Source organism: Limanda limanda, chromosome 4, assembly GCF_963576545.1.
Source record: "Limanda limanda chromosome 4, fLimLim1.1, whole genome shotgun sequence".
In the NCBI taxonomy this organism is placed as follows: domain Eukaryota; kingdom Metazoa; phylum Chordata; class Actinopteri; order Pleuronectiformes; family Pleuronectidae; genus Limanda; species Limanda limanda.
This window is the reverse complement of record NC_083639.1, coordinates 7,479,961-7,494,313: the sequence shown is the minus strand read 5'-3', so window position 1 is coordinate 7,494,313 and position 14,353 is coordinate 7,479,961. Positions and strand designations below refer to the sequence as shown.

Below are 14,353 nucleotides of genomic sequence, written 5' to 3'. Positions count from 1 at the left end.
CGGTCCCTGTGAGAGAGGACACATGGACACATGGCGTCTTAAAGGCGGAAAACAGATAACCCGACGTCAATCATACTCAGAACGACAACCTAGCCTGCTTAGCTCCGCCCCGCTCTCCGCCTTTGGCCCAATCACATTGGCTGGTAGATAGTCGTCGGCAGAAACAGCCTTTTCTATTGGAGGAGAGCAGCAATCCCTCACAAGGAGCTCCCAGAGGGATGCGTTCGTTTTAGTGACGGGGACAGTGCGGTGTCACAGGCATCAGGCGCCACAAGTTTTTTATGACTATATAACACAATGTGCCAGCCTTTTAAAATTGAATGTAATATGGTTTAGCAAATAAACTCAAGTGTAATCGTCAACATGAGAAAACAATAATCAAATATTATGACAATTGAATACCTGGACAAAACAGGACATAATAAATTCATTTAAATAAATGAAATGCCCACATGATTCATTTTAAATTGTTTATAAAATTTCAGAATAATCTGAATAAATACAGCTGTTTACCTTGACTTTAGAGTCTGACACTTCCACTCCAGCAGCACAAGAACACCTCCCTACTGGACACTGACACTATCACATCATTGCATCCCATTCCTGTATCTGTATATATATTCTCCGTATGTGATTTATGTATGTATGTCAGTGAGGTGTTTAAGTGTTAACTGTATAAGCTACTGGATGATCTGAATTTCCCTCGGTATTAATAAAGTATCCATCTATCTATCTATCTCTATCACTTCTGCCAGTTTCTTTGTATTCATTTTTTTGTATTAACGTCAACGGGAATGTTTAGAAATGTTAAACAAACAAATTAATTTAGTTTTATTCTCTTTAGTGTGAATGTATAGCAAGTAATTTTATTTTAAACGTATGACCAACTTCACTGCATCCTTACATCATTACAATAATTACCATATTACACTTAATCTGCTGGTGAGGACTATTAGATGTGGTTGAAACTCATTGGGTGATTGATTAGTCATTTGTAAATATTATACTATCAACGTTTTCAGTGTTATCTGAATGAAATCCCCAGGTTGGTGCGGTGCGGTGATGGCGGGCCGCGCGGGTGCATAAATCGCACGCCCCGTGTTTGTCTCCTTCATAGCGGGCGGTCAGTCAAGTTAGTGTGAAGTTGCGAAAAGTTGTCAACCCGAGAAAAGCGCAGAGAAACTCCTCCCGTCTTCGCATTATGAGCAGTAAGTGAACTTTTCAAAGTCGGCGGCGCGTCGCGAACCCCACGGTAACTTTACGCTTCGAGCACAAATCAAAGTTCAGCTCGTTAACTTTCCCCCACTGACGTAATTACGACGCTTTCACGTGTCCTAGCTAGCGTCCGGAGCACTTTGAAAGTACCAGCTACTTATCTGCTAATTGTCGGTGCTTAACATGTAGTGAAGCAGGCTAACGTCAACCTAACTTCTGCTGGGCGGTGACACGGCCTGTTTACACCGCAGTTTAACTTCGTCTAATTTCCATCAGCTAGCCGAGTGGATGCATTTAATGGCGCAGGTGAAACTCCTCAGCTAGTACTTAACACTTTCCTCCAGTGCTACTTGTTGTGTGACTTCACGCTAGCTAAGCTAACAGGCTAGCTGGCCCTTCGAGCACTTGTGGCATGGATTTCCTGCGCGTAAACTACACGGAAGTTCGGTTAATTCACCGAGGCCGAGCATGCTAGTGCTGTGTGTGTCTGTGTGTGGGGGGGTTTCCCCTCCTGGATGCATCATTAACTCGGTGTCACGGTCTGCTGGTTCAGATCCACTTCGCTCAGGACCGATCTCACAAACTCTTCTTCCGCAGATCAGCAGCAGGGTGAAATGGCCGCTGTGGGGAGCGGTGGAGGCTTCAGTCAAAAGCGAAACACCAACTCTCAAGTAGGTTCCACTGCTCTCCTCTGTTGTGCTTTTTCATTTCATTTATATTTTGTATTGCCAAATCAGATGATCCGTGTTGTGATCCTTCTCCGAGTCACACTCACTCTCCACCCCGCTATCTACCGCTGCTCGGTTGGCTCTAAAGTCATCTGGGATCGGGTTGTTGATTTTCCTCGCCGGAGCACATGTCACCGGGGTGGGGACTGGGCAGGTAGATTTCGCCCACACGGGGTGTTCCCGTCAAACCCCGGCACGGAGCTTGCGGCTCGCTCGGCCCATTTGGCTGGCTGTGGAGGGGGTGGCTAGCGGAGTGTGTGAGTTTATAGGGCCAAAATAAAGTGTGGGAGGGAGATGGGTGGGTTTGGGGGGAGGGGAAGCCGAGCCCGCCGCTGCTCCGGGGAGAGAAGCGGTCCCTCCCTCCCGGGCTCTCCCACCCTGCCGCCCCCTGGGTTCCACGCCGGCCCGGCTCACTGTGGATGAATGACACTAAGGAAAATAGTGGCTTTATTGTTATTGATAACATAATTACTGATAGGAAGCCAGGAGCTTTGCATTATAACACACTCAACATGTCACATGGCTTGCATTTTGCAAATTAATGGAGTGTGTCATCATCTAATTTATTCAGAACCTCTCAACTCAAAACAACTAAATTCCTGAAACCCCTTTATGTCTTCTCCTGGTTTCATCAGGCACATTTTCATTCATGTCTATGTTACTGTAACTCCCCTTGCTTTTTATTTTTTTCATTAAATTGTCTGATTTTCTGGCCTTATTTAGCCCAGTTATATTTAATTTAGTAGTTTATGTTGCTTACGTTTCATATATGATAGTTTACACGTCTATATTAGTATCTTTTGTATTCTTTAGTGTACAAATTTGAACCACTTTGGTAAGTGTCAACCAGAATATTAATATTTGACAGCCATTTATACATATGGTTCCAACTATAGCATTGGGACTTTGTACAGAGTTGAAGTAGGAAGTACACAGGAGGGGTCAGGGTCTGGGTCAGACACATTCAAAACAATAGGAAAAATGTCCAGGTGAGGGTTGATGTCTGGATCAGAGAACATGGCATATACGTTTCTGCTGCTGAAAACACATGGTTTATTTACCGGTATCTGACCTAATCACCTCAAGTAACATTGTATTTTTTTTATATGATCCTTCCTCTCATTTCTTGTCTAGGACTCACAGCAGCCGTCTCCTCTGGCCTTGTTGGCAGCCACATGCAGTCGCATTGACACCCCAGGAGAGAACGATTCCCCCAGCGACCACCAACAGCAAAACCAGCAGCAGCAGCTGGACCTCAACCAGGGTGTTTTCACCTCCAGTGCCAACGGCTGGCAGGTTGTCCCTCTCAGTGTGCAAACCTCCTCAGGCACCAACACGGCCACCGACACTCAAGTGGTGATGACAGATTGCAAGAGCAGACAGGTGCTGTCACAATCAGTGGCTGCTGTATGCACTCAGGGACAGCAGCAGCAGCAGCCACAGCAATACGTACTTGCTCAGGCTCCATCAATGCAGGGTCAGCAGTTGCTCACCACCATATCTGGTGTGATGCCCAACATCCAGTACCAGGTTATCCCCCAGTTTCAGACTGCAGATGGCCAGGCCGTGCAGTTCGCACATGCTCAGCAGGACTCGCTATCTGCAGGTGGACATGGGCAACAGTTTCAGATAGTGTCCTCTCCCAATGGCCAGCAGATCATAACCACATCCAACAGAGGTGGAGCAGGAGGAAACATTATCACAATGCCCGGTCTCCTGCAGGGAGCCATCCCCATACAAAACATTAGCTTAGGTAACGGCGTGTTACAGAACCAGCCCCAGTTTCTGGCAAATATGCCCATGTCACTGAACGGAAACATCACTCTGTTGCCTGTCAGTACTGGACAAAGTGCAGGGGGGGATGCTAATACCGGGGGGGATACAGGGGGAGGCCAGCTTGTTCAACAGCAGTCGCAACAGCCCGTGTCTACCAACAGTAGCGTAGGTTACATGACAAGTGCGTCTACTGTCACCGCACAGACCTCGTCTTATGGAATGACTCAAACACACAACAGCAATGGAGTCGTGACGGGGACGTACCAGCATAACACAGCCTCTCTGGGGGTCCCGATCCAACCAGACAACAGAGATGGGCAGCAGACCCAGCAGATCCTGCTCCAGCCTCAGCATCTTCTCCAGGGTGGAACTCAGCTCCAGACCATCCAGGCTGGTGCCGTCACCACAGCAGGCGGTCAGGTATTTGCTGCTCCCACTCTCAGCCAGGAAGGGCTTCAAAATCTTCAAATTATGCCAAACACAGGCCCCATCCTCCTGCGCACCGTGGGCCCGAACGGCCAGGTCAGCTGGCAGACCATTCAGATCCAGAGTCCGGCCGGGGCACAGATCACACTGGCCCCAATGCAGTCTCTCCCTCAGCTCGGTCACGCTCAGGGAGCAGGTGGAGCTGGGGGGGTGTCCGTCAACACAGTGCAGATCCCAGGCATCCAGACCATAAATCTCAACACACTGGGAGGCTCTGGGCTGCAGATGCACCAGCTGCAGGGGGTTCCCATCACCATCGCCAGCTCAGCAGGTCAGTCAACCAGGAATAATCGATATTTGGTGTAAAAATTATAAATGATATTAAACACTTTCAAAATGGTTCCACAATTTTTTGGGGATCAAAATAACAAAGGCTGAGATCAATCTTCAATCGTTTTCAGTTTTTCTTATTTTAGACAAGAGGGTTTGGTTCATCTATTGAAGTACACAGTATGTACAGAAGTACACTAATGTGTCAGTTGGGCTGAGTAAAATATATTAAGTAGTCTTCCCTTGAGTTGTTTTTTCCCAAAGACTTTTTGCTCTGAAATTCAAGACTTGAATCTCTGGTTTGGATCTCTCATCTCTTTGTGTGAACTATTTGTGTGTTCAAGATACTGGTTCAACCAGCTCAGCTGGTCTGGAATTTCCCTCAGCTGTTCATTGCACTGCATGTGTCTGTCTTCATGTTTGAATGTTTGTTTCTTCTTCCTTACCTGGCCAGATGTTGATCACATTATAGTTCTGAGTAAAGTAAAGCAGAACCTCTCCCTTGTCTTTTAGGAACCTTTATCAGGTCCAAACCCTTCTTTATTTCATTCATTGGCAGTTCCTCCCATCAGTCTTAAATTTGACTGTAAATTCATGTATTACTAAAACTCAAATACTACATTTTACCAGTTTTTAAGCAGGTAGTCAAACCTCGTCTTTTACTGCTTTGTTTTTCACTCTTTTTTTATTTTCTTCTTATACTTTCTTACACCTTGGAGTATTGTTCAGTTTACACTTGAGCAATGCCGAACAAATATACGAATACCCTGTAATGAGTAAATGTTTGAAAGTAATGAGCCAAATTCCTCACTGTTGTTACTGGTAATGACTTTGTGACTAAGACACTTAAGTTGCGAACATCAGGCAAAGTACAGTTGAGGCTAAGAAACGTATTGTTATGCTGCTAACAAAAGGTCACTAATTAGAGGTCGAGCCTTTGAGTGTTTTCACATTTAATAGGTTCTTAAATACAAGCAAGCTGTGGTCTGGATCTTCCTTGTGGAACCCTAGATGAACGTGTTTTGAACAATATAAATAAAATGTGTATAAACCTTAAATATTATTAGACCATTGTGATAATTATCTTTCACTTTGATATTCCCACCACTGTAGGAGATCAGGCGCTACAGGCGGGCGGAGACAGTTTGGATGATAGCACAGCTATGGATGATGAGGATATAAGCCCTCAACCTCAAGGACGACGTAACAGAAGGGAAGCCTGCACCTGCCCCTTCTGCAAGGATGGGGAAGGAAGGTATGCCACAGAACATTATTATGAATGCGTGTTATGCATAGTTATTTGAGTTAGTTGATATTATTTTATTTATGTCTCTAACTTTGATGTATGATTTGGACCCCAAGCAGGGACCCAACTAAAAAGAAGCAGCACATTTGTCACATCGGTGGCTGCGGAAAGATCTACGGCAAGACGTCCCACCTGAGAGCCCACCTCCGCTGGCACACAGGAGAACGGCCATTCGTCTGCGGCTGGTCTTTCTGCGGCAAACGATTCACACGTTCAGATGAGCTTCAGCGTCACAAGAGAACACACACAGGTACGAGGAGGACTTTATTTATTTTTAATGTATTTTAAGTTGTATAGAGTAGAGCTATTATTGGTGTAAGTAACACCTACAAGTAGGGTTGGGTATTGTTGGGTCATCGGATACCAAGCTAAATTGATACCTTTTAAAGGTTAAGTGTGAAATGTTGTGACATCTAGTGGTGAAGTTGAAAACCCCTCACCTCACCCTCCCCTTCCAAACATGAGAGAGAACCTATGGTAGCCTTCAGTTGGCATTTAAACTCAAAAGGTGTTTAGTTTGTCCAGTTGGAACTTATGTTGAAAAACATGGAGGCCTCCCAAAGTAAACATAAAGTATTTAAATATAAATGGCCTGTTCTAGGGTAAAGACAACAACAATTCATACAATTTTAGATGATCATTCACTAGTGGAAACATCACCAGGATTATTTTATGTTCAATTTCTGCCAAAATATCCCTTTCACCTTAATCTTACACACTGAACCTTTTTTAAAGGTTATAGGTGCGTAAACAGTGACAGACCAATATTTACATCCAAAATAGTGGTTGACAATAAGATCGTTTTGTTTTTGCTCTGGCAAATTGTAGTTTTAAAACAGTTTAAACGACACTAATTTTAGATATAAAAGTATGAATAAGTTCTAAACTATTAAAAAATCCACATAATAACCCATCTACTATAATTGAACACTAAATAACAGTTTCAGTGCTTTATAAAGCAAAAATACTCTCAGCTCCAAACTGTTGTCTCCCCACTGCCGGGGCCTGGGCCAGCACTGCTGCCTGATGTGGTCAGCTTGGGCTCATGCAAACAATCAAACATGGGGCATCCCTTCTGTTTTCACATATCCTGTGTGTCGCCAGGTGCTTCATTAAGTTTCTAGAGTTTTCCCCCTCTTTTATATGAAATAGTTTTCAAACATTTGCTGCAAGTCCCACTTTCAACCATTTAGCTTTAGGCCTTTTGCAGTTGTGTCGACTCAAGGTTGAGGTAGCTTGTAGGGCTAATGCTATGTGCCGTATAGAGTCTGTTGCTGCTAGAGTTAAATGTAATGTTATCTAGACATGTGCGCTGTTGCCTCTAAGCTACACTGTCAATACAGAACTTGGGCTCTAAGTTGAGGCACTGAAATATGCGTCATTGAACCATGGCCAGTTTTCAGTACCCAACCCTTCCTACGAATTTCTCAATCACTCTTACATAATGTTCCTTTTTTTCAAGTGCAGTGCAGTAAACTACTTCTTCATTAACGGAGCATTTTAAATGGTGTAACACCAGGTCTGTCACCGTCTGAGCAAACGCTCGCTGATGTTATTTTACACTGACTTTTGCTACTCCCTCTTTTTCAGGTGAGAAAAAGTTTGTTTGCCCGGAGTGTCCCAAACGCTTCATGCGCAGCGATCACCTCTCAAAGCACATCAAGACCCATTTGAACAAGAAAGCAGTCGTCGCCACCACCAGCAACACCTCGCTGTCAGCAGACGCCGCTTCCCCTGCGGCGGGAACAGAAGCCGGCTCTGGAGCAGTGTCGGCAAACGACCAGCACACCATTGTCACCATGGAAACCTTATCTGCAGAGAGCATAGCTCGACTGGCCAGCAGTGGAATCAACATGATGCAGGTGGACCTCCACCAGATCAATGGCAACAGCTTCTAATGGCGGTGGAGGAGCAGGACGATGGCCTCGAAGATGATGATGCTTTCAGACACTTGGGGTTGAAAAGGGCACATCGGACTGTTCATGCAAATCCTTTCAAAGACTTCTGATGCAACACAACAGACACTATTTAAAACCTGAGGCAGGAACGTGTTTCCATCATGTGGTTAGAAACCAGTAGCATTTAAGGGTCAGAGGTCGATGAGATGAATTGAAATGTTAGCCCTTCACTAACATTTGTCCCATGCAAAAAGCCAATCCAACTCGATTGTGGGATTGGAACAAAACAACACAGACCAGCACATTTAATGTGGAATTGGTAGCAAGTAGTATTCTCTCTCTACAATTTTCTTCAGGAGAGATGACACTACTAAGCCACATTCTCACTCTTGTGTCCTGGGCAGTGAGATCCACCACAGGTCTGCACTCTCAAACTACAGGTTGGCCCTCATCAGCTCATAACGCTTCCCTTCCCCTTAAAACAGAGATTTTAATGATCTAGATCAGGGAATATTTGCTTGTCAGATTTCATTTTTTTGGGAGAGCTGGATGTGTTTGCAGACCAGTCACCCCAGTACCATAGGAATAATACGCCCAGTGTTTTCGGGTGGATGTTGAGTAGAAGGTGGGAACACTTGGTCAAGACCGGGTCAGAGCCAGAAGCACGCGGATGTGTCAGTGCACAGAAATCCTGAGTAACTCTTAAACCTCTTGTGTAGGTACACAAATTTAAGCCATCATGCCCTGATATGTTTATCATGGCAAAAACATTTGGATTTTTTTGTATGTGTACATATATATAAATATATAATTTTTCTTTTGTTTTTGGTAATGTAAAGGCTGCAAAACTCAATAGCATAGGTTGGATCATCTTACATGATTGCAAGAGAATGCCTTTCAGTTGTATGAACCTCATGCACAATCAATCTTAATCTTATGTTATTACTTTTATATATATATTTGTGTAGATGAAATGTGTTAACTTGAGAGCCTTTCTGTCATAGAATGATGTTCTATACAGTCCAGATCTTCCCAGTACTTCTCTTTTTTTCTGTGGTCTACTCATCATCCGCGACATGTCAGTGTCTGTTTTCTGTTTCTGTGAATAACCATTTCTTGTTTAGGGATTTCTGGTCATAGTTAAGTATTTTGTAGTCATGTCCAGACAGCATAAACATTGTTAAGCTCAAAACCAAAGGTTCATACTCGTTTTATAAAAATGAAATTCTAGGAAATCATTCTTTGGTCCGCAAACACTCTAATAATTTTTACTTGTGGTATGCATGTTGAAGTTGTGGAACTGGAAAAGATCCAGCTTGAGGCAAACCTCGGACACACATCCCTTTTGTTGTTGTTCAAATAAATAAGTTGCAAAATATATTAAAGTGACCAATTGGTTGCATCATCTTTTCCGTTTCTTGCTTCAAGATTCTGCTTGATTTGACTTAACAAATTTGTAACTTTTATAGACTGTTTAAAACTATCCCTTGAAATCGACTGTTCAAACAAGTGCTCTTACTTCTTTTGTTGCCCCCGTTTTAAATAAGGGATTTTATATTGTGTGTGTATACAACTACTGCAAATGCCTGCTGGATTAAAATTATGAATTTATTTTGATTCATTGCTATGTCATTTGTCAGATTGAGACCAGTTGGCAATCAGTTTAACAAAAAATACTTTATTTGTTTAAAACCACATGTTGTCTTTGTTTTGCTAGAACTTAGACAAAGACTTTGAACTTAACATGGAAATAAGAACAGTTGGTCCATGTTGAGTAAAAATCACGTCTCCACGTCGTCATCCTCACACTTCAGTTTGCTGCGTAGGCTGTTAGGAGCGAGAGAACAAATGTCAGATGTTTAGTCAGGTTCTTACACTTAAGCAGTGTTAAAACCAGGCTTCTGATACAGCTCATTATAAAGTCCAATCCCAGGAGTGAATGAGATTATGACAGCACTACAACATCCTTTCTGCAGGGACATAGTGGTCTTACTTTGTAACACCTGGACAAATTAGATATTTGAAATAGCAGGGATTCAGATTCCCCGTTCCTGTTGCAATCTGAACACTTTACATGTCAATTAAAGTTTGACAGGACTCTACCTGCTGAGGTAGGAGTGGACGTCAGAGAAGCCGTGATATTGAGCGAGTGGGAACAGGATTCCCGTCGGGCAGCGGCCGTCACGCTGACGGCAGAAGCTGCAGTTGCAAATACCTCGACAGGGGGGGCACTTCCACTCCTGAAAGGAAAGGACCAAAAGGTTAAATTTGGTGTTTCTGTAGAGTTCACCAAATTAATACAGAAAAAAGGTCATTCTATACGTTTGTCACATTGGTTAGTGAATGACAGAAAAACAATATGCTTTTAAAATATCTACAAGGAAAGGTTACATTTTTAAACACGTCTTAGTACTTTCCATCTGTACGACAGACCTGGACCCATGTGTAGATTACTGAGTCTGTATGGAGTTAATTTGTTGTATAAAAGTTATAGAGCTCATTTAAAAAGTAATCAAACACAAAACTACCTCAAAGAGACACACATTGACTACAAGGAGTTGCACAGTGACCATAAAAGACAACTGTCAGTTTGGGTGTATCTCCCACCGACACTAGGTGGCGCTAATGCACATAGAAGAAGAAGGATTTCCCATATAGAATTGGTCTAGGGGACTTGTACTTATACTTATGCGTAGGGGCTGCTTGTATCATAATCCATTCATTCACCTAAATGAGGAGGCAGAGAAATGTTGGATGATTTGCCAATTAAATATCAGACAATAGTATTTGTTAATTTAAAGGTTTGTGAGAATCAGATAAGAAAAGATATTCAGGACATTTGTTAATAAAATCTACATTTTTAATACATTCTAAGGCTTTTTTTTATTAAGAAAATTGAATTTGTTTACTTCATTTACTAAATAAGTTTGGATCCCATAAGACCAAAGTCTCAAACTGCATGAATAGAGGAGGTGAACTGTGGACATCATTACGTGGTTTTATCTGACCTTTAAATATAATCATCTGTAGCCTGATCCCCTAAAATCTCTCCACATCACTTTGTTAATAAACTGTGAAAATCTTCACATGTGTTAAGTGTAAATACAAAAACAACGTGTGTAGTGTGTGTAGCATGTGCGTGTGTGTGTGTGTGCTGGTGTATGAGCAGCCTGACCGGATCCAGCAGCGCCTTCCTGACTTCCTCTCCGTATCTGTTCCTCAGGCACGGCCCACAGAACTGACCGATGACCCCCCGGCAGCCCTCATCACGACAACACGTCTTGGTGTCAGTGGTTTTCTGACGGCACTGATGACACGTGGAGCCCTGAAAACACAAAGAGAGACGTCAACAACAATGGTGGTGGACGGGTGCTGCTACAGACTCAAAGGGAGAGTCAGTACCACCGGGCAGCTGCCACAGGGGTTTACCGTAACCCTAAATGAACAGATCACTACAACACATCCCATTGCAGGTGGAGTGGGGCTGTGAACTCACTGAGACGCTGTTGTAAACTTTCACGGTCGTGTTGTCTGCGACCAGCAGGAGCTCGTCCTCTGTGATGTCCTCCACGGGACGGATGACATGAGGTTTGGACTGGCTGGGCCGGGGGGTGCCACGCCTCCGGGGGGCTCGGCGAACCTTGAACAAACAAGTATGATTTTCTTATTAGTTTAACTCAAAGTTTTACACAGAAACCGACGAGATACAATCAACACATTGATACAAACATGAAAGACGTTAATGTTGTGACTCATTCCAGGGTTTTTGTGGTTCATAGTTCACTGTTTTCAGAGATCAGCTTTCAAAGCTTGATGAAAAATAAAAAAGTGTAATTTGTATTGTTGTATCTTTAATAAACCTGTCTACATTGTGCACACAAAGCACTGTAGGGGTTCCATATCCACCAACAAAATGCGTATCAGGTCCTTGATAAATGACAGAACCCACCTCCAGCTCCTCCTCCAAGCTGAGCTCAACTTCTTCCTCCTTAGGGTCCGAAGACTCCTCCTTCACGCCCATCGAGCGGGTCCGTCTGCGGGACGCCCGGTCCGGGTTCCTCCTGGACTCCGGTCCAGCTGCACCAGAGCGTGGTGGGCGCTGCGGGGAAGATCCAATAGGAATCACTACGCATACATCGACTACGAAGAGAACAAGAAGGATTTCACCTGATTCCACTCACAGAGCTTCTCTCTTTTGTCTTCGGCTTGCCGACTTGTTTTGGCAGAAGCCCTGGGCCGCCTGGCATTTTGTGCAGGTCTGCCATCAGCTGAGCCAGCTGTCACAAAAACATCAACAGCAGTAAAGACACAAACAACACGAGTCACTGTAGAAGAAGTAACTTCACAGAACTTGAAACGAAAAATATTCTTTCATTATAACAATATCACAATTTCCTCAAGTCTTCAATGCCCTGATTTTAGCTCTTAGCTCTCCACAGCAGTCTTTACAGATTCATCTTATGTCAAAAGGTTAAAATGCAAGTAAAGTTATGAACCACCGGCAATATATACAACTCATCATCTTGTTTCCATATGGTCAAGTCAAATCTAAAGTCACTTAAGGGACAGAAGCAAAACTTTCTCAAGCAAAAGAGCAAAAGCTCTGTGCGGTGAAATGTAATGAATGTACAATGAGTCTGAAATGTAGTCAAGGGAGACCTGAGTGTTCAAGAGAAGTAGTTTAGAAATACACAGTTTTGGTCAGATCTATCTTCCAGATACTGCAGTACAGTGTGTAGTTCGGTGTTTCTGCTTCACCATTGCTTTGTTGGCCTTGATGTTCTGCTCTCTCTTCGCCAGGAAAACATCCAACTCTTCTTCTACTGAATCACATCCAGCCTCCTCACTCTTCGGCCGAGCCACTGCCATCTCCTCAACTTTGAATCTAACACGTCTCTTCTTCCACGCCGGACCGGTTCTTCCTGCCCTTTTCTTCTTCCCCCTCTTTTCTTCCTCCTCATCTGTCTCCTCCTCCTCCTCATTATCATCATCATCAGTGGTCTTCTGGGTGGAGGGAGTGGAGGAAGTGGAGCGGAGGGCCACCCTCAGCCTGAAGGCAGGTGGTTTGGAAGTGGCCTTCTGCTTCTCGGTTGAAAGGTTAAGCTGAGCTTCATCTTCAATACTTAGATTCTGGAGGATAAAAACAGTGGTTGTTACTTTAGCTTGGGCCATAAAACAATAGTAGTAATTATTGCAAAACAACAAAGTTTCAATTTATATCAAAGTATTCATTGTGAGGAGGTATAACAAATATTGGATCTTCCTCAGATTTGTAAATTGTTTGGCTGCTGTCATTCTCTGCTCAGAAGAAGAGTTTGAAACCACAACTTTCACTCAGGAGATTTAAATAAAAATAAATATAATGTGACATTTATCAATATTGACTGATTAAATTTTATCCTGGGAAATCAGAGAAAGTGTCACTAAAAGAAGAGTTCCATCTCACAACGTTAAAAAGACAGATTCCAAAAACAAACATTCCTGAATCCACACCAACTTCTCTGACCCATAAAATTAATCCTTCATTTTTTTGCAGAGTCTTGGTTACAAACAAACAAAGGAACCTCTGACAGGGTTGATAACAAACTCCCTCAGTTGCATTCTAGTGAGTGAACGAGGAAGCTGAAGTGCAGAATTCTTCATTTTGGTCTTATATCATAACACCACAACACTACACGTCCATTTAACTTGAACACAAGTCTCATTGTTGTTGTCTCTGGGGACTCGAGGGCCTCGACTGACGCCAAACAACCAACGTACCTTGAGTTCAGTCTCAGAGAAGCCGTGAAATGTCCCCTCGCTGTCCGAGTCCTCCACAAAGACAGCAGGTAAGACTCCTGCCTGGGGACACATGTTAACAAGCTGGAGTTAACATCTCTCTACTGGAACATTTGTATCCTGATAAATAAAATACTTTACCATTTTGTTCCAGGCCGACGTTTACAGGCGCTAACTTTGAATTTTGGCCCCGCCCACACGCAGGTACCGGTCCAATTAATGTGATTGAAAAGTGGACACGATTGTTTTGTGCGTCAGGGAAAACACATCAGCCTGCGTCGGTATAAACTCCGCCCCTCCTCCCCAGGCCCGAGCTGAATCGCTGAACGGACCGGATGTGAAAGCACAGAATATAACGCATTGTATTTTTTTAATGTTTTAATTTCAGGTTAATTTTGGAAACGCGTGTGTTATTATTACCAGGGTAAAAAGACACATTTGTGCAAATGATTTAGTCATCTTTGAGACTGTAAGTTAAAATTATTTTGAATATATTTAAACGAAATACAATTGAATTAGAAAGTTTATTTTAATTCAATATTAACTTTGGCCCTTTAGTACGATTGTTTTTATTGTTACCACATGAGTTAATTAAAGCACAAGTGCAGTTGAGGCTGATGCTGGTCATGTCAATATTGAGCATAAAACCAAATTACTAATTCAACTTTTGACCTGATGATGGCGCTAGAATTAAAGTCTAGGGATCACTAAGGTAGGTTTCAGCTTCAGCTTCTGGAAAATAAATACTTGGTGATACATCCAGCTGCTCATATGACCAACATTTTGATTTGCTTTTAAAATATTCTTAACATTTTACTGGGTAAAATAAAATATTGAATTACTAATTCACAACTTTGACTAAACATCTTTTTTTTCATGTAGAATTGTATAAATAT

General features: G+C 43.0%; 2 protein-coding genes across 5 annotated transcripts; one reads left to right on the top strand and one right to left on the bottom strand.

Annotated features, from left to right (window-relative positions):
- The first annotated feature begins 1,143 nt into the window (after positions 1-1,143).
- sp1 (sp1 transcription factor) lies at positions 1,144-9,290 on the top strand. 4 transcript variants are annotated; one of them, XM_061069324.1, is made up of 6 exons: positions 1,144-1,208; positions 1,813-1,886; positions 3,078-4,476; positions 5,589-5,730; positions 5,841-6,031; positions 7,372-9,290. In XM_061069324.1, exons 1-6 carry the CDS (start codon positions 1,202-1,204, stop codon positions 7,677-7,679), a joined length of 2,121 nt encoding a protein of 706 aa, XP_060925307.1. In that variant the 5' UTR covers positions 1,144-1,201; the 3' UTR covers positions 7,680-9,290. The 4 variants fall into 4 exon arrangements, with proteins under 4 accessions (XP_060925307.1, XP_060925305.1, XP_060925308.1 ...); XM_061069322.1 differs by having other exon boundaries at positions 5,838-6,031; XM_061069325.1 differs by lacking the exon at positions 1,144-1,208 and adding an exon at positions 1,219-1,252 and having other exon boundaries at positions 5,838-6,031.
- A 170-nt stretch (positions 9,291-9,460) lies between these two features.
- LOC132999505 (cell division cycle-associated protein 7-like) lies at positions 9,461-13,532 on the bottom strand. Its single transcript, XM_061069193.1, has 8 exons — positions 13,440-13,532; positions 12,438-12,809; positions 11,861-11,956; positions 11,629-11,778; positions 11,176-11,319; positions 10,855-11,004; positions 9,783-9,919; positions 9,461-9,506 (listed from the first exon to the last, which is right to left on the bottom strand). The coding sequence occupies exons 1-8, from the start codon at positions 13,530-13,532 to the stop codon at positions 9,461-9,463; spliced, it is 1,188 nt and encodes a 395-aa protein (XP_060925176.1).
- Between the last annotated feature and the right edge of the window lie 821 nt (positions 13,533-14,353).

Bases quoted from the DNA above. Each gene is read 5' to 3' on its own strand.
- LOC132999505 (XM_061069193.1), bottom strand. From the start codon at position 13,532: ATGTGTCCCCAGGCAGGAGTCTTACCTGCTGTCTTTGTGGAGGACTCG. The intron at 12,810-13,439 runs GTACGTTGGTTG...TTTATCCTCCAG, and splicing joins TCTCTGAGACTGAACTCAAG to AATCTAAGTATTGAAGATGA. The intron at 9,507-9,782 runs GTAGAGTCCTGT...CGCTCCTAACAG, and splicing joins GTCCACTCCTACCTCAGCAG to CCTACGCAGCAAACTGAAGT.
- sp1 (XM_061069322.1), top strand. The intron at 5,731-5,837 runs GTATGCCACAGA...TTGGACCCCAAG, and splicing joins TGCAAGGATGGGGAAGGAAG to CAGGGACCCAACTAAAAAGA. The intron at 6,032-7,371 runs GTACGAGGAGGA...CCTCTTTTTCAG, and splicing joins TCACAAGAGAACACACACAG to GTGAGAAAAAGTTTGTTTGC.